At 35.9% G+C, this 24041-nt stretch overlaps 1 protein-coding gene across 9 annotated transcripts in view; it reads right to left on the reverse strand.

Annotated features, from left to right (window-relative positions):
• LOC118737725 (peripheral plasma membrane protein CASK) overlaps positions 1–24041 on the reverse strand; it is a 143969-nt gene that overhangs the window by 92851 nt on the left and 27077 nt on the right. For 4 of the 9 annotated variants that reach the window (XM_036468431.1, XM_036468432.1, XM_036468433.1 and 1 more), the window contains exons 2-10: positions 16921–17390; positions 16733–16845; positions 8194–8299; positions 7116–7193; positions 6499–6952; positions 5162–5284; positions 4308–4455; positions 4063–4241; positions 3816–3977 (exon numbers count right to left, since the gene is read on the reverse strand). In XM_036468431.1, the coding sequence (XP_036324324.1) occupies positions 3816–3977; positions 4063–4241; positions 4308–4455; positions 5162–5284; positions 6499–6952; positions 7116–7193; positions 8194–8299; positions 16733–16845; positions 16921–16979 (1422 nt within the window). In that variant the 5' untranslated portion in view covers positions 16980–17390. Of the gene's footprint in view, positions 1–3815; positions 3981–4062; positions 4242–4307; positions 4456–5161; positions 5285–6498; positions 6989–7115; positions 7194–8193; positions 8321–16732; positions 16846–16920; positions 17391–24041 lie in introns of those variants that run through there. The other 5 variants (XM_036468438.1, XM_036468444.1, XM_036468437.1 and 2 more) reach the window with 4 other exon arrangements.

The following is a 24041-nucleotide window of genomic DNA, read 5'->3' on the forward strand; positions in this document are numbered from 1 at the left end:
CGATGTTAAAACTTGACGTAACCTGGTAGAAAATACAGAAACAACTCCAAACTGTATGGGTTGAAAATACAAATTTACCTATACAAACATTGGCAAGGAGTCAAATTCGAGCATCACATGCTGCTGGCGCATCTAATATTTGTGCAGCAATTACCCGAACGTGCAACATTAGCGCTGCCATCGTTTTGTTGACGAATTTTGGTCGTTCCATTTGTGGCGCTGCATGGTGGGGCCATGCGGGGTCTATATCTACAGCTGTGGCTTCCTGTGCGGCATTTAGTTGGTAGTCGGTTGAGGGCAAATTAATGGTTTTCGTATGTCGCTGCCAAATTAAAGGACTTCGGGTAACTGATGCTGATATACAAACATACATGTACTCGTATGTATGTACATACGTAAATAATAGGTATAAGGAATAAAAAACAATAAAACCATATTTGAAAGTATGTCATATGCATATGTATGCACATATGCTTCACAACAATAAAAGAAAAATACAAGTTTCACAATTTTTCGAAATTCGAATTATCTTGGATGTTATAGCTGTTAACTTTTTTCGAAATTGTTTAGATTTTATTTGTTTTCTAGCGATTGGTAATACCGATTCTGCTCATTTTTTAAACGGTTAAGAATGGTGATGTTTTCTTCCCATTTTTATTTTTTATTTGGTCATACATTTTTTATAAAGGTTATTAAATTTTTTTTTTAATATTACTGACATCTCAATGGCTTTGAAATCGCATTTGGGCTAATATTGCTGTACGTTCTATTAACAATTATTTGCAAAAAAAATAAAAATAAAAAATTCCGGAATGCATCGCGACGAAGGTTAATCACGCTTTTCTCTTGATGTCCAACGTATTTTGTATGGAAATCGATGAAATGAGTTTCGCAAGCACGGCTAGACTCGCTGTCAATCGATACTTGTTTAAAAACTTATGCGAGCTAAATATCTACGACAAACGTTTTAAAAAAAATTTCATAACTTTTATAGAAGAAAACATCATCATTCCTAACTGTTTAAAAAATGAGCAGAGTCGGTATTACCAGCCGCGAGAAAACAAATAAAATCTAAACAATTACGAAATAAGTTACTAGCTAATAGCTTCCAAAATAATTCGCATTTCGAGAAATTGTGAAACTTGTATTTTTCTTTTTTCGGTGTGAAGCGGAAACAGATAATTGCACAAAAAAGCTCGCCCTTCGAAAAAATAGTGGCTCACTTCACAAATTTTTACTCAAATCATTTTGCTCGCAAATGTAGCCCAGTAAAATTAGATGAAATTGATAAGAAAAGAAAAATTTTAGCAGCGATTTTTTTGATGCAGTTTACTTCTATTTAATCCACAGTCTAACACAGCCCCTAAATTTCACATGGCAACATTCCGCCATCTTGGATTTGTAGTCTTTTGGCTTTTTTTGCGATTTGAAAGCTTATTTTGCATTTTTTGTAAAAATGGTTGAATACAAATTTGTAGATAATTTCCCACATTTTTTATATAGAAGTTTACAAAAAAAAAACATTTTTTATTGTAAATAATTAGCAAAAACTGCGAAAATTTTTTACATTGTGACGGTTTTCGCCATTTTTCAACAATTTCTGTTGAAAATACGTAGCGTATTCAAATACCAAAGTTGGAGAGAATTTCATTTTTCACAAATCAAGTTTGACTATTTTTCAAAGTGCACAGAACTGGGGGGTTAAAATACTTCTGGAATCTGATAGGGGCGCTGTAGTCGAATTATTGATAAATACTATATTTATAAACCAAAACAGATTTTATTCACAACATGCATTTAGAAATGCCCTAACCCATTTTCTTTCAAAATTCAGCTTAATTTAAAGGTCGATATATTACTCACTAAAGGAAGAAATTCCCAACTTAAGAACTTAACTTTTGATAAAGTTTTGTGACTACACAAAAGAGAGATGGGGCCTTTCTATATTAACATAACAACGATATGTACAATTATGTATAAGGGTTCAGTTAGTCTAGACTTAAACTACCTTACGTAACCTAATATATTGAGCAACGGAATATATTTTTGTTCAGTAATTTTTTGATGTGGCGTATAGGCGACAAAGTGACAATCAGCTGTAAAGGAAAATACAAAACCAAAATACTTTCGCTTCTGGCTAAGTTGACGTGTTGAGTAATCAATGCCGATTTCTTACGTAAGTTAAGTTAACTCTAGACTAACTGAACTTCAAGTAGTTCCGATATGAAAAAAATTGATGTTTGTATTTAAACCCAACCGAGCGCAAAATTACAGAGTTTGGAGTTTGGTTCAAAATAAGTTAGTCATGATTATTGAAGAAAATATAGCATGCGATGTTTTCACATATAAATCAGAGGCAATGTCAGTGGTGCAGATAAAGGGATGAGCTAACCACCACACTGCTTACAATTAAAAGTAGCAGTACCAATTATTTTGCTTCTTAATATAATCCAACAGCGACACTGTAGTGACTAGAAATTACTTTTCCAAGTCCAGACCATTTTCTTTGCGGCTTTGATTAGCGATTTTTATCCATGTCTGTTACTAGTTTATTTCCGCAAATGATTCTAGCCGTGGATTTGTTAGCAAACTCAGCGTTGATTTCATAATAAATTCGCACAATTTGCAGCGGGCTATGTAGAGGGTTAAGTGTAGTCATCAAAGAAGCGCAAGTTCGGTCTTTGTCATTTTTTTCGGTATAAGTCTCTCTATGTTTTATGTTCACGATTAGTTAAATATATTTTCTGAATACATAGCGCTCATTCATGCTTGATATTGGCCCGTATGAATAAAAACTAAGCGATGACTTTTTGTTAGAATTTCAGAGCTTTTACTAGATTTTTTAAAATAAATTTAAGTAAAAGGTTTGAAATTTTAAGAAAAAGCAATTGCTTAGCTTTTATTCATACGGCCCATTGAGCACAAATTCAGTGCTAAAATCTTGTGTAGTTCAGCGTAAGGATACAATTTGCATCACTTTTTTCTACATACATACATTTCGGGAGCAAATTGTACACACAAAACGAGTACCCTCGAAAATATTGTTTTTGCGTTGTGACAGTATTTTAGTAAATGAAACACAACCTCTTCAAAAGGGGCACAACTCAAAAAATTTAGGTCGATGTTTTTGCATAAATCACTTTGTAGGATTTATCTACCATTAATGCAAATGTTTTTTTCTCTACCTAGAAAACTACTGTCTACGATCCGCAAGCAGTTATATTTGCGGACCTGATTTTTGAGTTGTGACTCTTATGAAGGAAGTGTGCGGTATCTAGAATGTAATTGCAGCGGTTGGACTAATTTTAAAAAAATATACAAATCACTTTTTTTAATGGCTGCGTTTCTTTATACATTTCAGATAATCCGTTTTCAAAGCCAGAATAAATATAATCAGGAACGTTCTAACGAAAAGGTTAACAAAAAAGTTTATTCCAAACGATCAGAATGAAGAAAGAAATGCAGCGAATATTTTTATAAAACTGCTTACTACGTATATATACATTTGAGTCCCTTTCATACCAAAATGTTTCCAAGCGAAACGGAACTTAAGAACGATAAAATTGTATTCATGTAGATGTACGCATATGTATATATGTGTCACTGGTGTCGCATACCATAACTCGATTTTTTTTTGCTATAAGGCTGCAATTAGTTTAATAACTTCTAGTTATGTACGTATATTTTATTTTCAATTTACGCATCCATCGTTTTTGTGTTTACTCCTTAACGTGTTTTTGTGCTAAATATCAAATTCTTGCCATTTCACCTTTAACTGAATTTATATTTTCCAATAACATTAAATTACAACATACCTGGAAATGTGACGAAGCTAAAACTGCCATCAGTTCGTCTTTTAAATACTTATTTCCGCCGACCGATGAAACTGATTCGATAACATCTCTACACCGCGCTACGGCATCACCTGGAGGTGCACGGGATGGTGACATCACGGTCGAGCTAATTCGATCAAACAACTGCTTAAAACATAAACGAAAAATTTAGCAATTTTATTGCGGAATATGCCCAAGTGATAGTTACATATATCAAGTGCCAACTAACCTGTAAAAACTGGTGTAATCGACCATCGCGCAACATTTCACGCAACACTTCTGGATCGACATTGAAATCCTGCAGCGCATAAATATCATCTAGGCAGTCTAAAATGCGTTGTACAGCTTCAATGCCCGCTTCTTCATCAGCCCATTCATTTAACATGTCCGAGGCAGACGCTACGGGCACTATAATAAAAGAAAATTTGCGTATAAAGTACATAGCACCAAAGCATTTAAAATACAATATTTTACTTGAGTCAGTGTCTGTGCCAAACAGTGGGTCCAACGTTGTGCCACCTGCAATGGCTTGTACAGCTCCTTTTAGTTTGCGACGCGCATTGTAACGTTTCAATTCCTCGACTGTGTCCGCCAAATGTTGACGTTGAAGCTTATCACGATCCTAAAAAGCGTGAGTTTAGCAAAAAACATTAATGTATTTTAATTTTTTCTGTGGCCTGCATATGTATATATTGATGGCTGAGTGAAAGATCGACCTATCTCGGTAGCCAGTTCAAAAACGCCCTATCTCAGAAAATTTTTCAACAACGCTCTATCTCAGAAAACTTTTCAAGAAGGCACTACTTCAGAATTTGATTGAAAAACGCCCTATCTCAACTTATTTTAAATGTATTTTCGTTTGAGATATGGTGTTTTTGAACTGAACTCCGAGGTAGGGCTTTATTCAACCATATTCTGGGATAGGGTGTTTTTCAATTAAATTCGGAAATAGGGCGTTTTTCAATCAAATTCTGAATTAGGGTGTTCTTGAAAAGTTTTCTGAGAAAGGGCGTTTTCGAGCTGGCTACCGAGATAGGTCGATCTTCCACTCAGCCATCGATATGTAAGTGTAAAACTATATACCAGTGTTTCAGGTTATCAGCGCTTTTGAGGGTTTTTTTTCAGACTTTCGGCGCTACACTCAGATTACACGCTAATAACTTGTTAAGCGTTTATCATCAGAAAACTCTGATGTGAAGTTCTACTCTTTACAGCCAATTTCAAGCAAACAATTTAAGTGAAAATATCTTAATTTTTTTGAATTTTATATAGATTATTAAATTGATGGTGAAACCGGCTATAAGTGTCAAAGTATGTAACATTTTTACCCGCATCCAAGGGTGCTCCAATACTTCCGTTATCGACGGTCTGTGGTGTGGATTCGCAGCCAGCATTTTCATAACCAAATCTTTTGCCGTTGCAGAAATCGATTTCCATTCTGGAGCCTCAAACTAAATTACAATAAATGCAACATTATTAATTAGGTTGAGCTGTAATCGTGCATGCATATATGTATATACATACAGTAGCGGGAAAATAAATAGGAACGCGACATTTTTACAACTTTTAGCTATTTTTTCTTCGGGTTATTTGATGTTTATTATTTTTTATGAAACTATGAAAGTATAGCTACATATCAAGGTACATTGAACAGGTAGTATCAGTAGAGCAGCTGATTTGATTTATTTTCAAATTATTTGGTCTCGAAAATGTCAAATATTTTTAAGTTTTTCTCACGAAAATTATAAGTTGTTAAAATCCATTTGCTTGTGAAACCTTTTTCGATACAAAACAAGCGATTGAATATCAGCTTTTGGAACGTTCGCCCAACTCCGCAGCACGACCGCTGATTACTGGGCCTTGCAAAGAATGGATCAATGCTTCGAGAAACAAACAAATTTACTAGGAAAGAAAGTTGCATCAATTTTTATTTTTTCCAATTTCAATTTTTTATTTTTTATAATTTTTTGTATTTCACATGGCACGCTTTGATTTAGAAGAAAAAATTCAGAACAGTTGTTGACACTTTCGATACCAGAAGCAACAACAAAATACACGCAAATGTTGTTTTTGCTCTACTGATACTACCTGTTTAATGTGCCTTGCTACATATGTAACAAAAGCCACGTGAGTCCGTATTTCTAACTTTGTACAAAAATTAGGAAAAATCACGAAGTTTTATTAAAATCTCAAACTTTTTACTCAGAACTTTTTGTAAAAATGCAGGTATGCAGTTTTAGAACCTCTTAAAGTTTAGTATAATAAAGTCCAAACTTGAAGTAAATAGGATATACCTACCATTATTTTTTTTTTGCTGACAATTTATTTTATATGGAGGAAAATGTGCAACCTCGCACAAAAATAATCCAAAAATCGGCGTTAAGTCCTAGGTACTTCAAACTTACAGTTTATTATAATAAAATTTCTTAGGCCAGAAAAACTGAATAAAAGGTTTGAAAATTGTATGAACATTTGTTGAAATTCGTCGAATTTTTATAAATCTTGTACTACGCTTGAAGTTTCGACTTACATGGTTTTTGTTAGATGGTGAGCTATACATTTATAAAAAAAATAATAAATATTAGATAAAAAAGAAAACTAGCCAAAACTTGTTAAAGTGTCGGCTATGAATTTCAGAAATTCGGTAAGTGCACCCAAAACTTACTGAAACACGGCCACGTGCTATGGAATTTTGCAGTCTTATACCCGAGCCCAGGAACGGTAAACGACCGGACAGCAGCACATGCAGCATTACACCTGCACCCCAAACATCACAGCCTTTGCCATATAAACGCCGCGTCACCACTTCGGGCGCCATATAGTGCGGACAACCCACGCGACCTTTACAAATTTTGCAGACAATGAAATTATTTATTAAGTATTTGAATATGTGCTGGTTCAAGCTAAATTTTGTGTATGTAGCTAAATCAAACGTACCATGTGTTTCGATCGTCTCTCTGCCGCCCGGCAGCTGTATAGCCGAGCCAAAGCCACCCAATTTCACCGGCGCTGAATTGTCTACGGTCGCGAGCAGTGCGCACGCCGGCCTTACATCTCTATGCAAAATATCGTTTTCATGGCAGTAACGTAAAGCCTCCAAAATTTGACGCATGTAATGACTTTAGGAAGGTTTTTTGTTTCATTAGCACGTGTCACTGTTGTTACATACATATGTATATATTTGTGCGTATGTATGTACATATGTATTGAATTTAAGTAGATGAGTTGGTAATGTGAACATAATGAACGAATAATTGGAAGGAGTGAGTTAATTATACTAACCATGCCACAGCTTCACTGTACACAAAGCCAGCCACAGCGCGACGCACCACTTCAAAGCATAAATCGGAGCCTTCCATGCTACAAGTAAAAAAAAAAAAAAAACGAACGAAAAAAACGAACGAACAAAGCAACAACAATAAAAATTAACGCAATACATATTTTCAAAATCAAGTGTAAAATTGTTGCAATATTTTATGTATCATGTAAGTATGTATGTATGTATGTATATGAATAGGTTTGTTATAAATACACCCACTAGAAAAAGTTTCTGTAAAATTTATTTTTTTTACAATATTCATAAACAAATTTTTACGTCCATTGTTCATTCCATAGTCTAAAATTTTGAAAAATTTGCCTGATTTTCAGTAAAATTTCAAAATTTTTTGTCACAATTTTAATAAATTGTTTGGTATGCATTTTTACAACCAACTACTAGTTGGTATTCAGCAATTTTATCTTATCTTTTATTAACTGTAAACGTTCTTTTCAGCTTAATTTTGTTAGTCTGGTAAACTATGTTTATAAACAGCTGACTCGTAGTTTTTTCCCATAAAAAAAATAAGTTGTAACAGAAAATTTAATGAATTTTACTTAACCATTTGCGTCATGCCTTCCGATAACGGGTGCAAATGAAATTATCACGCTTGCCACCACGTTAACTCGGTATACGGTAAACCGGTAATAAAATAATTTTACGAAAAAAAATATGTAAGTATATGAGAAAAATTAACGAACACCGAGTACCCAGGTCGGTGTGAATACCGCTATTAAAATTGAATATACTATAAAACTGCACACCAAAAAAATTTCTTAAAATTCTGGCCTTTCTAAAAATTTGGCAATTTTTCTAAATTAGAGACACAATTTGAAAATCATATGTAAATGGTTTTTACATATTACAGAATTGATTATATTTTTTTATATAAAATTAACGAAACAGTTTTTTTATCAAAAATGACTATTATAAATATTGTAAAAATAAATCTCTTTACGGCAACGTTTTCTAGTGAGTGCAGGTATGTATGTATGTATGTATGTATGTAATATGTAAACAATGTTGAATTGAAAGCATACATACAATTCGAACACCATGTACAGCATGCCCTCGGAGCTGTACGTCTCCAGCAACTCGACTATATGCGGATGTTTCAGCATGTGGCATATTGTCGCTTCGCGCTTCAAGTCTGCAATGAGCATATTTTGTTCTAATTATATTAAAAAGGTTCGCATCCAAAGGGACAAACGGGCGTACACATTTACATAAAAAAAAAATTATTCAGAAAAGACAAAGTAAAGTGGGAGAAAAAAATTAGGAAGAGGTGAATTTACAATGTGAAAACAGCAAGCGGCTATACAGCGGTAACCAGATAATCGCTGCCACAAGCTGTTGCCTTACAAATAGAGTTATGTACATAAACACGAACAAACTTTTGCATTTTAAGAGATATTTATCTAAAGGCTTGAATAATTAAATAGAAAGGCTTAATTCCGGAGCGTGTGATGAACGCACCATATGTACTTGCATACATGTATGGGTAGCATCACTATTATACACCACCCCTAACACCTTTTCTTTGCCTCGCCAGACATACATACATATATTGTTAACATTTTAACAAAAACAATTACTGTGAATTAAAGCTCAGTTGGCTCTGTTAAAAACACGCATTCATTTTTCATGGTAACAACATTCTGCAAAACATACAATTAACTTTTTTTAACATACCATTTATTCATCGCAACATAATTACATATATAGCACATTGTAAAAAAGGGGAACTTGCAGACAACAAAGTCGACTCGAACGCTTATATTAATTAACTTTAGTTACCTTGGCATCCGGAAAACGTTTTTTAGATTAACAAAAAGAAAATTTGGCCTTGCCGCTTTTAAGGCCACTGCGCTGAGCATTAGCGATATTTCAAAAAAATTGCAATTAAAATTGTCTGTTATCAAAACGTTTTGAAATTATTAATAATGATAAGAAACGGAGTATAAACCGAAAGCCAAAGTTAAAGCTATCATATAGTAATATTTTGGCGCTTACACTTTTGCCGAATGTTTGGCCGAACTTATCCACCAATGTGTGATGTGCGTCTTGAAGTTGTTCAGTTGGGATACGTATGTATGAAAATCTATGGGTTATATTTTTGACTTATTTTCCCAAAAAAGGTTAAGTTTTCTGAAGCAATGGCCCGGAAGATAATTTAGGTAGATCGCTTTAAATGAAGCAATTCTGAAAGGCGTAAGAAGGTGCGAAAAAATGTTTTTCTGCTTGCCGTCTAGAAGGGCTTTTCCAATTCAAACATTACGCGAAAGTATACGTTTATAAACATTATATATGAATATTAATATGTATTTTAAGTTGCAATAGAATATATTTGACATAAATCTTTAATAAATACCAAAAAAAGCTATAGCTATAAAACGCCTCCGAAAGGCCCGCTGAAGTACGTCCCACAAATGCCGTTCTGGAAGCCCTTCCATGGATAGCGAAAGCCGAAGCCCTTCAATTCGTGTCACTCCATACAAAAAACAAAAAATAAAGGAGAAAGAAATGCAGAATAGAAGCTTTTTGATTCTCTGGATGGGCTTTTAGCTGCTAAATTCTCAGCGTAAGCTGAATTTAAATATGGACTATATGGTTGCCACAGCTAATGGAGTGACTTGAGGAAATAATACCTTATAATTTCAAAAAGGACCTTAGAGCTTGGTTCAGCAAAGGTGTGGGGCGCATTTCATATACATATATATATATATATATATATATATAAATGGAACCACTGATATTCGTTTTAAAAGCTCTAAATTGGAATGTGAAATTTTTCGAAGAAATTATTTGTTATACATTACAACGCCGCTGATCACAAAAGTGCGGTATCGTTCTATTGAGGAAATGGATTAGTCAAGAATATTCGCTTAATCTGAGAATAATTTGCTGGCGCCAATACGCTGAAATAACAAAGGTCAGAACCGACTTAGAAAATATGTACGATTGTTTGAAGTGAGAAAAAAGCTAAATGTAGTCTTTTGATACCAAATGTTTTAAAGAATATGTAAAAATGTTAACAACAAATCTCTGGCGAAGTAAAAAAAGGAAAAGTGTTAAGGGTGGCGGATACATGTATCTATTTAGTAAGATAAAAATGTAATTATGAAGGCTGTAGGGTGATCGATTACTTGCCATTTTTTGTAAACAAAATAAATATTCATGGGTGAAGAATGGGAAAAAATGCTTTTCATAAATGTATAGCATGGAAAGCAGATAATTTCATAAGTGGGTAAATAATTTTATAATTGAGCGATTCACAACGGTGTCGTAAGTGTCGTATTGTTGTATGTCGTAAACTTTAAAAGCTTAAATCAATGTTTAGAGAACTTGAAACGTCAACCAATTATTTTTTAGCACTACAAAAAATCATAATATTACTTTGTTGGTACTTTGCGTAAGTACTTAATATATTTACATACAACGATATGGCACTTACGACACCGTTGTGAATACCCCAAATTTTTATTATTATTATTTTTTTTTTATTTATTTAAGGGTGGGTATAAATCCTACTAAAACTGCATGAATACTATTTTCAAATTAGGAAGAACCATAATAAAAACTATTTTATATAGATCGTAGATCGGGAACATTCAAAAAACCTCTTTCAGCCTAATAGTAACAGACTAGAGCCGATAAAATATATGGGTAGCCTAGAAGTAATTTTGGCTAGCAGACTTTCGCTATACGATGTGCCTTCCCATTAATTTGTTGTTGAGCAGCACCTGAGAGAAGTGAATTGGCGAAAGACCACGGGTCTTCATTAAGCTAAGATCTTACTAATAGGGTGCAATCTAAACCGGTGTTGACATGAGGCGATTTTAAAGGCAATTTTAGAGGGAATAAGTTTAAGCAAAAGTTGGCTACCTCCAAACATGATTGAAAGCGATTAGTTGCTTATTACTAAAAGTTGCCTGTAAAATCGCCTCAATGCTGCTCAATGGCCACTTTAAAAAGCAAGGGATCTCGTCAAGCGATCTAATGTCGCTTTTGTGACTCCCCCGAAAGAAAATCATTACACCTCCTCCTGGAGTGTGAGGAGAAGAGAAGAGGTGTGTAGGATGTATGTATATATCCTAAAAAGTACAGTCTTTAGGGCTACTAGCCGATTTATATCTATAAATACATATATCTATTCCATGACCCTCGCAAAATAATTCGACCACCCGACTATGCTAATATTTATGCTTTCAAATATTTAAATTAAGATATTTCAATAGAAATATTTAATTGAATTACTCTTAAATAAATATATACGTCATTTCAACTGATTTTATGATTTAACAACGTAGAACGCTGTCGCCTTTATTTCGCAAGTTATATTTGCTGGAACTTTCAACTTTCATAAGTAAAAATTTATTAATTAGTATTACTTTTTCTCACCTTTCATAAATAAATTACTTTAAACTATTATTTCAGAGTGGTAACACATATCTGGCCACAACTTTATAGACAAATTTTATTTGTTAAAATTTTTTTTTATTTTACGAATTTGGCAATTTTTAGTTGGCTGTAATGCATTGATTTCATATTTCTTTGTCAAATATATGAGCAAATCTCACGAGTTGTTTTTTAGTGTTACTTCCATCTCTTGCCGGAAAAAAAGATAGAGTATATTCGATTAAGAATGTCCACGATTTAGCTTTCCCTGATTCCATATATACACATTTGATGTTGCCTCTTTTAGGATATTTTCCTATTGTACCCTTAAAAAAGTGATTACAGCGAGGCCCTTCCCTTATTCCTGATAATATAAAAGTTTTAAAGATTCCATATTTAAATTGGGCGCCACTTGCATCAACTCACCTCCTGCGCACATTTCGTACATTCAAGGCTGTGCTAAATCCTATTCTGTTACAAAAAAAAATCAAGTTAATAATAAAGAAAATCGATGGATAAATAAAGAAGTAATAAGTGGTCATATGAAAATGCGCAAAGATTTTGTGTGAAAAATGAGTAGGAAAGAATGTTACTCATACGCCATGTACACCTGAAAATATCTCGAAAACTTATCCATAGAATACAAAATTAACTCGATTTTCGGAATTAGCGAGCAATCCTATATATGCATTGGATATGTAGTGGCGTGCGTAGAACATTTTTCCTATGACCCAGTGTTATTTTTCGGTTTTTGCCTATTTAGTGCCTCCTTCTGCTATTACTAGTGCCTTTTCCTGCTTATTTCGGTATTTTATTTTACTTTTTCCAGCCTATTTCGTTGTTTTATTTTGCCTTTTTTTGTAGGTTTTTAGGTCCTAAACATCCGTCCCTGCTAATTACTTTTAAATTATATGGCTTTTAAGTTAAGGCGTGCGAGTAAATGTGCTAGCTGCCTGTATATGTGGCTACGGGGCGTATACGTTACATACACAACTACGGGTATAAGAGCACAAGTTGTTATTTTTACTTTTTTTAGTATATCTTTTTGAAGTTTTAATTTAAATACTACTTCGCGATGGAATCTTGTTTTTTAAGCAAAACGGAAGATAATGCATTGTCTACGATAAGTGTACCGCACGTTTTTGTTGAAAAATTTAACAACTCGTGAAATTTGCTCATATATTTTCCGTGCACTTTGAGTAGACAAGGGAAAATACATAAATATTTGAATTGTTTTAATTCAATCTATTCAAGGTTTTAAGAGGCAGGCGTTTTCCGTTTAAAAGAAAATAAATAAACCTCGCTCCAAACGTTCCTAAACCTGTTGGCCATTTGTTACAATTGTAAATATGTCATGTGCATAATGTGCTTCATAATAGGCTTAAAACTGCATGGCACTTTATTGCCTGCCAGCCATTTAGTGGACCACATAGAAAATCCTACAGTTAGCAGCAAGTAATAAAAGAATAATGTTAACCGATGAATCAAAACAATCATTGTAAAAGGCCTTGCATCTAAATGTACACACATATACGTATATACGAATTAGGGATGTTGCGAATGTGGAATTTTCGACATCCGCGGATGCGAATGCTAACATGCGGATGTCAAGTATTTTTACAAAATCATATGGGTAAGTACTCGTAAATTAGGTGATGTATGTAAGTAGGTAAATAAAAAAAAGCAAAAGTTAATCATTTAAAAAAACAAAATATTTTATTGAGTACTTGAATTTGAAAATTGGATCATTATATCGATGGCTGAGTGGAAGATCGACCTATATCGGCAACTAGTTCGAAAACGCTCTATCTGAGAAAATTTTTAAACAACGTCCTATTTCAGAATTTTGCTGAAGAACGCTCTATTTTAGAACTTGACTGAAAATCGCCCTATTTCAGAACTCGGTTCAAAAACGCCCTATCTCATTTTCAATAACTATGTTTTCTTTTGAGATAGGGCGTTTTTGAACCGAATTCTTCAACCAAATTCTGAGATAGAGTGTTTTTCAATAAAACTCTGAAATAGGACGTTCTTCACTCAAATTCTGAAGTATGGCGTTCTTAAAAAGTTTTCTGAGATAGGGCGGTTTCGAACTGGCAGCCGAGATAGGTCGATCTTCCACTCAGCCATCAATATGTAATAAGAAGTAATGTTGCTGCCTTTTCTGCCTGTGTTTTAAAACCTTAAACCTACGCCATTAACTGCTCGCTCGAGGCGCGAGTGAAACTTGAAAATGTCGGACGTATCCTCCTGACCTTCGTATTCCCTTGAATAATCTAGCATCATAGCAAGATCGTTGTTTAAATACCGCTCACAATCCAAACCAGATGTGTCAGGTTTTTCTAAAGCTTTTTGGAAAGAATTCTTCGTTCTCACTCCTTTGGCTGCTTCAGAGCTTGGAGAACTGGTAACGTCATTATATTTTTCGATTTAAGTTTTTGTAATGCACTTTAATTCTTTCTTCTGCGACTGGTTTGAAAAATTTGTGCTTATAGCGGGATAAAAAGGTGGATATGGCAAATAAATTGTTAGTTTCCAGAAATGAAAATTTGGAACCAAATTCTATTTTCAACCGTGGCTGCCAGCCGAATCGGGTCAGAATCTTGCTAGTTTTTTTAAAGGCCCCCGTGTTTTATAAGCATTTGAATTATTGGAATCACGGATGGTGGGAGTCTCAGAAGTGCTTAGTTCCCGGGCGGCTTCTTCAAAATGTTCACCTGTGATGAATAGCTTGTAGTTTCTTATTTGCTAATCTCGACTTTTCCAAGTTGCAGGTAGTCACAATTAATTACTCACCGCTGTCGGTGCCATAAGCTATCAAATCCATTTTGTTGTTCGATTTCATGCGCTCAATGCGTTTTAATATTTTGTGGCAGACGAACCCAAATTTTCAACATATATTGCATTCCAAGTTCCACTCCTCAATAGATATTAACTTCAAACAAAATAAATGTTTTCGAGCTCAAGACTGCGCACAGAGGAGTATTTGTACAGTAAAACCGGTCAAAATTATTTGGTGTGTCTTTCTGCTAAGTAATAAAAGAAAACACGAAGTTTTATCGTAGCAAGCCGTTTTCTAGTTTTTTCAACAGATCTTTGACAAATAATGTTCGATAGTTGCGTCAATTTTACCTCATTAAAGGTCCGACCTATGTACAGCTTTTTAATTATTTGAGCATTGATTCTCTTTATATCTAGACGTTGAACATTTCTGCTGGAAACCTTTATTGAAGTAGCTTACTCTTTGACTTTAAATAGCAATAGAAGGGGGACGTTGGGGACAGTTTTAGCACAGAAGTTTTTAGCCAAGCATCCAATGTATATCCCTATGAAACAAATATTGCCCGGCTAGGCCCGACAAGTAAACAAAATTACTGTTTTTTTTTTAATTATTGCTAGAAATAAAGGCGCTGGCCCAATGCAGGCTTGCTTTGCTTGCTTAGCTTTGAAAACTGTCAAAAGTTATTTGGAATATACTAAAACGTATGAAGGGTGGCCAAATGGCAGCTTTGCTTCACTTGCTTTAAGCGCCTCAAAGTTTCAAATAGGCAAATGTTTTATTTGAAAGCGTTTCATAGGCTTTTGACAAAAAGATATGTTCCCGTTCTAAATCAATTCAAACAAACTGCTGCAGACTTTTATGTACAAAAATTGTCTTGCGTAATTTAAAAAAATATATGTATAATATTAGTAATTCAAAGTTTAATAAAAAGTAATCTATGTTTCCATATTTATATTTAACATGTCGCTGGCTTAAAGTGAAAAGTTGCTAAGTCCAATTTTACAAATTTTACAGGAAGTTTGAATACAACATTTTGCGTGTTCAAAGCAAAGCGAAACTCCATACAAATCATAAGGATTCGATCTCTGTTAAAAAAATTCGTATTATTTTGGCCTTATTGCATATTCGGGGCCTTTTTGGACTTATAAAATTTATCTTTCATTGAATACAAACGAGAAGAAATAAAACCAGTACCTTAGTCCTAAATTTCTCTTACTTTCTATGTCAAAATTTGAGGCTTCATAAAATGTAGACTTATCAACTTTTCACACAAATCTAGCGATATTTATGATGTCAAACTACTGGTAAGTCGTCTGTTGAAAAATCAATCATTTTTTGTTTAGTTTTTTTTTTCTAATAAATGTACATATAGGTTTATAAGTATGTATAATTATTATCATTCCTTTGAAATGCAAAAATTAATTCATATTCATTTAAAAGTAAATCTGAAAAGATTGTTTTGTATTTCTTTTTTTTAATTTTCTGGAATTTTATGGCAAAATTATTCTTAATGTAAGGAAACAGACCTTAACTTTTTATTTACACAGCTGGTGGCTTTGACAGCGTTCCAAGCCGCCATTTGGCCAAACGAGTTTTTGAAGTAAATCAAAGCAAATTAAAGTAAGCAAGGCGTGCAAAGCAAGCCTGCATTGGGCCAGTGCCTTAAATTTCCCAAAGAGCTTCATTTTGAATGATTGAAACGAATATAACATCAAAAGCAAATCTCTAAAAAGTTTTTTAAACTGTGCAGACTTCTAATTTCATGTCTAGTAGTTTTTTTAGATTGCTGAACAAAATCATAACACAGAAAGAAACAAATGATCAAGTAGAAGTGCCCGTTAATTGCTCGTTTATATAGCTTGAGAAATACATAATAGGTTTAAAGACACTTTTATCAAAGCTGATAATTCTTACTTTTGACCAGTTTTGTTACTCCTATATGCGGCAAAAGATATTGGATAATTTGGTCATTTTGTTTGCCAAATATACATTGGCATTCGCAAAAGCTCCGCATTGATTATTGCGAATGCGAATGTTAAAATTGACGCGGAAGCTACGCGGTTGCGAATGCGAATACGAATATTCGCAACAACCCTGATACGAATGTACTGCACTGTATATACATATTTGTGTACATATTTAGATTTTGCAGTACGAATGAAATATCTTGTGCTGTAGCATCTAGTACATCCGCATTTAAACTTCCATAGTATTTAATTTAATATTTTATTATCGGCATGTATTCGATAAATGTGCCTAGAGTAAGCTGAATGTCATACGCAACACAATGATTCACTAAATTGAGCATTAAGAAGCTCATAGCTTTTGAATAATTATAGTGCTTAATTATAATTTATTTACGCCACAATTAGAATTCTCTATCGAAAGTTGAGATTTGCTTACCAGCTGTGCTCAGGCCAGGACTGGCTGTAAACTTCGCTACATCAACAATTTTAACGGCAAACTGTTGGTTTGATTCTCTGTGTATGCAGCGACGTACAATGGAGAATGGGCCTCTGCAAAAATACATTAAAAAATATATTAACAAGCTGTTTTCTATTCGCGAATAGAATTTAGCGTAACCAACTTACTTGCCAATAACTTCGCACAATTCGTAAACGTCATCGAACAAAATTTCATCCTCTGCCATTTTTAGAAATTGAAAATTTGATGAATTGTTGTCGTTACTGATGTTTTATATACTTTCTTTTATGTACTTGTGTCGCACAGCTGGACACTTCCTCTTATGCCGAATTTTAGTATATGTTTATGTGCCTTGTCAGAATATTGATGAGCAACACTTGCTGCACTCACCAGGCTGTTCCGCAAACTTTCCAATGTTGTTCGACTGGCTAAGTATCTACCGATGTACTTAAATTGCCCAATTGAACGCCTTCCCTACTACATGAATAACTTGTACACCACTTCAGTTCTATCCGACACTTTTCTAAGCTACGCTAAGTTTGCATTGGTGTACTTCAGAAAGTTTGTGCTGCTACTTTTTGGATTTTCGCCGTTGCTGATGCTAGTTAAAAATTCATGCAGCACATCTAGGAGAAATCTGAAATTATATTTTATTTTAATCACATAATGAAATATGCAAAGGACAATATCAACAAAGTACAGCTTAATTGAGGTACAAAAGGTGTGGTAGATCTTTTATTTAACGCTTCTTTATCATGGTGTGGAGCAGAGCTTTAGGGCACTGTGACGGTTCAATGTACTTCAAAACATTCAACCAAACGATAAGACAACAATAGGCATACGTGTGGCTGTTTATTGCACGATTTCTTACCAAGCACACGCAAAGGGTATCCTATCTACTCGAGTGGAAGAAATACACACATACATACATACATACATACATATATATACAAGCAGCAACAGTGCAACGTCGTCATTCCAACTTCCGTTTGGATATGAATATGTCAATCACAACTTTTACAGGCATTCACGCTTCTTCAAATTGAAAGGCTGTGTGAGGTTTTATCTTCTTTCAGTTCTTTTTAGCACCCCTGCACCCGGCATCCAATTGGCTTGCGCCAAATAGCAAACAATGGAAAACATTTGGTAAAAGTGGCAACAAACATCAGCCAACAAACCCAAAAACTTTGGCGATAGATGTACAAATACGTGTGTGTGTATATTAGGGTGGTCCAAAAATTCATTGGGGGGGGAGTAAAGTCGTAACTTTTATGCTCTCATCCCCTAGGATTGTTCTATACCGAAAAAATATACCCTTATTTTTTATTTTGAAATCAAAAAATATTTAGAGGCCGCTGAAAGCGCTTAAAGTTGCCCATGCATTTTATAGGGGGAAAATTCACTTTTCGTAGAAATGGTATAAAATTCTTGAAAATCAATATTTTTCAATCGCAAAATTCTGTTTCTCTTCAGGACATTCCCAATAATAGTACCCAATTATTTATCTAACCATTTTTTCAAAGTAACTAAGTAAGTAAGAAAATGCAGTGGGGGATAAATAAAAACTCTTTAGTATTAAAAAATTTTCAAATAAACAATTGGATAATGTTATTGGAAAAATATTGATTTTCAAGAATTTCATATCGTTTCTATGAAAAGTTGGTTTTCCCCCATATAAAATACATGGAAAGATTTGACGCTTCGAGCGACCTCTAAATATTTTTTGATTTCAAAATAAAAATATAGGGGTATATTTTTTCGATATAGGAAAATCCTACAGGGTGAGAGCATTAAAATTCCGACATTAACTATTTTGGACCACCCTAATGTTTATACATATATGTATGTATATATAGCAAAAAATATAACAACAACAACCACCATAGGAAATAAAGTAATGCAGTATGCATTTCCAAACCGGCATCAATGCTCTATTTATCGCTTTGCACGTGTAGCTTCATAGCCACCGGACGGCTACGACGGAAGGAACTGTTTTGTGAAAGAAATGAATTTTCAATCGGAAATGGCTTCCCAACGATATACATCTACCTCGCAAACGTACAATATGTATGTATCACCACAATAGTTAGCTACAACTGCAGCATCCCGCGTACCATAGCGTATGCGCCTTTTTACACCTGTCAACAGTGCAGATGGGTAATTCATCATTCACATCATTCCCCTTAACACTATCTAATGCCTATGTATGTACGTAGGTATGTACATATTCGCCGATACTTCTCAATGTTTTGACGTTGATATGCTTGAAGTTTGATAAGCGATATTTATTTGCTGATTGTAACTCATTGGAAGTGAGTTTGGCCGCTTGAAAGCAAGTAGAGATAGAAAAAAAGGCAAACACCCCAACAGACACCAAATAGGTGAAGCAAAAACTTTGATAAAATGCGGAAAACGTGTGTTTTGGAAATGGAATAGGAATGCGCACGCAATGTTGTCATGCCTCGTAGTCAAACAGAAAGAGTCGTCACAGGTCAGAGCCGGCAGCGCTCAAAGAGTCGGCGCCGCTCTGACAGCGGTCACCGGAAGGGGAAAGGTAGACACAGGTCGCCCAGCAGTAACGCCTTGACAGCGTCTGTAGAGGCTGAATGGTAGAAGCAGAGGAGGAAGAAGCACGGCTGGGCCAAACCTCCGAGGATGCCTCTGCCAGATCAGCCAGGGTCTGTGGCCGACCGACACCGCGAGGGTTTACGCGGCTCTGGGGTCAAATGGTAGCTCTGGTACCTCGAGCAGGGCAGTTGAAGCCAGAGCCATGGCCAGCGTCAGAATGGAGGGCGATAAAGAGGGACGTAGCGCAGCAGTAAAGGCGACAAACTCGCACCTACAGATAGGTGGAAGAGCGGGCCCAATAAACAGCCGCACTTACCCGCGCTTACCGTGAGGCAAAGAAGCGGACTATAGAAACAACAGCAGCACAGACCCGCGTCCGCCGAATGGCGAAGAAGCGGGGAACCCACAGGCTCCAACAAAGGTGACGCAGTCAAGAGAGGGCGCAACCAAATTACTCCGCCTGAGCCACCAAGCATCAATTCATGATCTAAGAGCCTGGCTGGGCCGACCGGTCAAGAATAGGGACAGGTGGGTGCCACTCAGCAGCCCAGCTACTCGGAGACACTCAAAAGCATCCGGATAGCGGTGTTAATTGTGAGTACCCGGCTGCTGCCTAGAGCTTAGAGGACCTAACTAAGCTCCAAGATGCCAACATGGACGAGGTTTTGAAAGGATGGCCGCACCCGCGGGCATTCTGTGGAGTGTACTTCAGGTCCGGTATGCTTCTGGTAGATTGCAGGGACGAGAAAACAGCAACCTGGCTGCACCAGCACTTGAGGGCTGGAAGGGATGCGAGATGTGCACGAGAGAGGGGACGATATCCCTCCAGTGTATAACATTTTTTAAACTATAGGTACAGTTATGTCACGGTAAGCCCGTGGCTACAAAAGGCGGCAGGCAGCAAGGAGTCGGAGTCGCAGGAGACACAAAGCGACGCTGACGCCGGATCCTCTGCTGCCCAGAGGACCGAGTTGACGTCGGGCTTACCGGCGGAGCAGCCACCCCACGAAGAAACACCAGCTCCTGCAAACACGTCCGGGCCTACCGCCACCACCACCTCAGCGGGGCTACTTTCAGGTATCGACATGAGGCGACTAGAGCTTGACAAGCGGGTGAGAGTGAACTAAAGCTTTCCGACCTTGACGAGCCCCATCCATGAATCCGCGACACTTGGCAATGGCTCAGTCAACTTGCATCACGCGGTGGCTGCTTCGGCGGTCATCACCAGCAGGTTCGCCACGGGTGACCTGGGCATCCTACTGATCCAAGAGCCGTGAACCTACAGAGGCCAGCTGAGGGGCCTCAACCATAACAAAAATAAGCGAATTTGGGACCTCTCATGTGAGAGGCCCAGAGCGTGTGTAGTGCGTAAGAAAGATATTGATTATTTTTACATTACAGAATTTTTAAAACAGGACCTGGTTGCAGTGCAGACGTCGCTGTCTATTCGCGACAGCAGTTATGCCCCACCACAACAATAGGTACAGAGGTTATTAGAATACTGCAGGAGGAGACGGCTCCACCTTACATTGGGGTGCGATGCGAACGCCCACAATGTTGAATGGGGCAGCACGGACACAAATCGTAAAGGTCTCTTAGAGTGCATTTTAAGCGGCCAAACACTGACATTCGTTACGAGGGATAGGAAAGAGTACATCACGCTTAGCAACAGATTCGCTAGTCCTCTGGTCGCCCAGTGGGAGGGCTCGTCGGAGCGCCAACTATCAGACCACAAGATTATCCAATTTGCGCTAGGGGTACAAGTCAGGACAAAACGAGCAATTAGGACCCCAGGAAAACTGACTGGGAACGGTACAGCGAAACTTTAAAGTCAAACACGAACAGGTACGACGAGAGAACACCCTTAACGAATTGAATGGCGACATATTAGATGCCTTTCACTCCAGCTGCCCGTGGCAAAATCAAAAGGGGGGGGTCAGCCCAACTGGTGGTCTCGGGAGCTATCGGTGCTGAGGAAGGAGGTACGAAAACGTTTTAATAAGGCAAAGCGTATAGGGCTTGGGCGGAATATTCAGCCAATTTAACTAATTACAGTAAGGAGATCAGAAAGGCGAAACGGGGCAGGAAGTTTGCGAAGATATCTCATTTACCCCTGCAGCCGCTAGACTGCATAAGACCACGGAAAGGGATCATACAAACATCAGACTAGCAATCCGGCTAGCCAATGACACCTACTCAGGTAACGAAAAAGAGACGGCGCTTGTCGTGCCGTTGCACCTTACCATAGAACAGGCAGCAAAGCGAACTCTTATTAAACTTCGCAAGATAAGGCTTTGGCAGAGGTAAAATCCTACCATCGAAGAACAGAGACAAGCTGGGCCCCAAAATTCCATTAGCTTTGCTCCCCACAGACGACCGGCCTAAACTAGTTAACTTCGACAGGAAATACAAAATGGTGCTTTGCACCAAGTCCACTTTGAGCACTTCTTATGGAGAGGCAGATACAAGCGAGCTCAATGCAATGACACACAGACGGCTTCAAAATTACCGACGGGCGTATAACAAAGCATCTTTCAAGCGGAGGTCATTAGTATGTGTACAGAGATTAACCCGCGTAGGAACTATCGTAATAAGAGAATTTTAATAATGAGCGACAGCCAGGCAGCACTGAAGGCCCCCTCATCATTTGAGGTCAAATCCCCTATGGTTTGATAGTTTTGCGTACGTTTACACTTCTGTTTGCAGGCTTCACTGCCAGCTGTCGTCCACGATTGCATTTCGAACATAATAATATATCGACAGTGGTGTCGCCTGCGTTCCGATTACAAATACGCTTTTGCCTTTCAAATGTTTGGAAATAATTAAATTAATTGAATAAACAAATATTTACATTTTGCTTTCATTAGTAAATCGCAACAAGATGGTTCATTTTTAAATTCAACAAACTTTTTGATTCAAATTACTGTTGACAAAAATGCAACCGTGTGCCTCCTTGCAAATTCTTGCTGGTAAAAAGTAGGCGGAACACGACCATTTTTATTGTCCAATACAATGTGATGTCTGCATTGTTTTTGCAAAATTTCATCGTCATAGCTACCTTTGTTTGGTTGTTATAACTTTTGGCATCCTAAAAATGATAAAAGTCACACTGTCAACTTTGGTACTTTAATGAAGGAATTTTTAAAAACTTTTGTGATTTTTACCACCAAGGTGTTTTATATTCCTTCAAAATGGAACATTTTGAAATAACTAGCTTATGGCGTTTTCTTTTCTAGATAAAAAATGTAAACTTTTTATATGGCAACATTATCACAGTGCAACATTTTAAGAATTTGCAACTTGCCCTCCAAACAGGGTAGCCAACTCATTTTTCAGAATTCCACGATTTCGACAATGAAATTCCCCGATTTTGGCTGAAAATTCGTGAAATTCCCCGCCCATACATAGATATCTCCTTATTTACAAAAAAAAAATGTAAGTATTTTTATATATAGCTGGTCTTTCTATTTATTTTATTTTTAAATGTAATTCATCTATGTTTTCATACTAAACCAAACTTTAAACAAGTTTGTTAACTAGTAATGGATAATAATGTACATATAATATTTACATACAGTGGACGAAAAAAAAATTGGGCGCACAAATTTTGGCAAGTTTTCACAATTATTTTATTTTTATTTTTTTATTTGAGATATTTTTTTATAAAAATATAGTTCATTCTTTAACAGAACCCGTTTAAATCCAAGTTAAAAACTTTGTGCACTATTAAAAAAAAAAATCAACAAACTCTCGTAAATAAATAAATAAATAAACTCTCGTAAAAATGTCGAGGTTTTTAATTAGATTTTCTAGAAAAATTTTAAGTATGCAGTTATGTAGCCCACTCAATTCTAATTTAAAAAGTGCCAATTTTAAGTGCCTAAAAATTTTCCTTTTAGGTTTTTTTGCCGAAAGTGTTGCGATTTTAAAATAAATTGTGTTCATTCGTAATATAAAAGCAAATGGGACAAACCAATTTCATAAAAAATCAACGATAATTTATCAGCTTTGAAACTTTATTGTACTAGAATTGAACGAGCTACAAAACTGTATACGGCTCATTCCACGGTGAAGGGTGTGACATCAAAACTTACAATTTTTTACACCGAATTCCTCACAAAAACAAAGTTCAACCCCCGCTTCCTTATGTAAAATAAAATTCCGTACAAAAAACGATCCATTCCCCGATTCCCCACACAAACTGCAATTCTCCGCAAATCGGGGAATTCCCCAAGAGTTGGCATCGCTGCCTCCAAATGAAATGTCAAAATTGTGCTCTCTCCTTGCAAGTTTACTGGGTTTTTGGCCAAACGAACACGATTTGGTAACATTTGGTACCAACTTTACAAGTTTTTTATCTATCTATCTTATCTATCGCAGCTATTTTATAATTTTTGAAACTTAACGATTTTTTTTTCATTTTAAAAGTTTAAGATACTTTAAAATGTCAACGTTAAAAGGTAAAAGTGTACCAAAAAGAACAAATTTAGAGAAATAAAACTAGAGTACCACCAAATGAAAAAAATAGGTACATTGATTATAAAATGACGATGATTTGCGAAAAAATTCCAATTTTACAGTTTTTATTGACACACTAGAAATTGACTCTGAAGCTGTTATATACATGAAGAAGTTAATATATAAAAAATTACGAAATATGTAAAAAAATATTCCACGCCATTACTTTTAAACAGGGATACAACAGTTACAAGTTTTATCG

This window comes from Rhagoletis pomonella, unplaced genomic scaffold (assembly GCF_013731165.1).
Source record: "Rhagoletis pomonella isolate Grant_MI unplaced genomic scaffold, Rhpom_1.0 Rhpom_scaffold_00004, whole genome shotgun sequence".
Lineage (NCBI taxonomy): Eukaryota > Metazoa > Arthropoda > Insecta > Diptera > Tephritidae > Rhagoletis > Rhagoletis pomonella.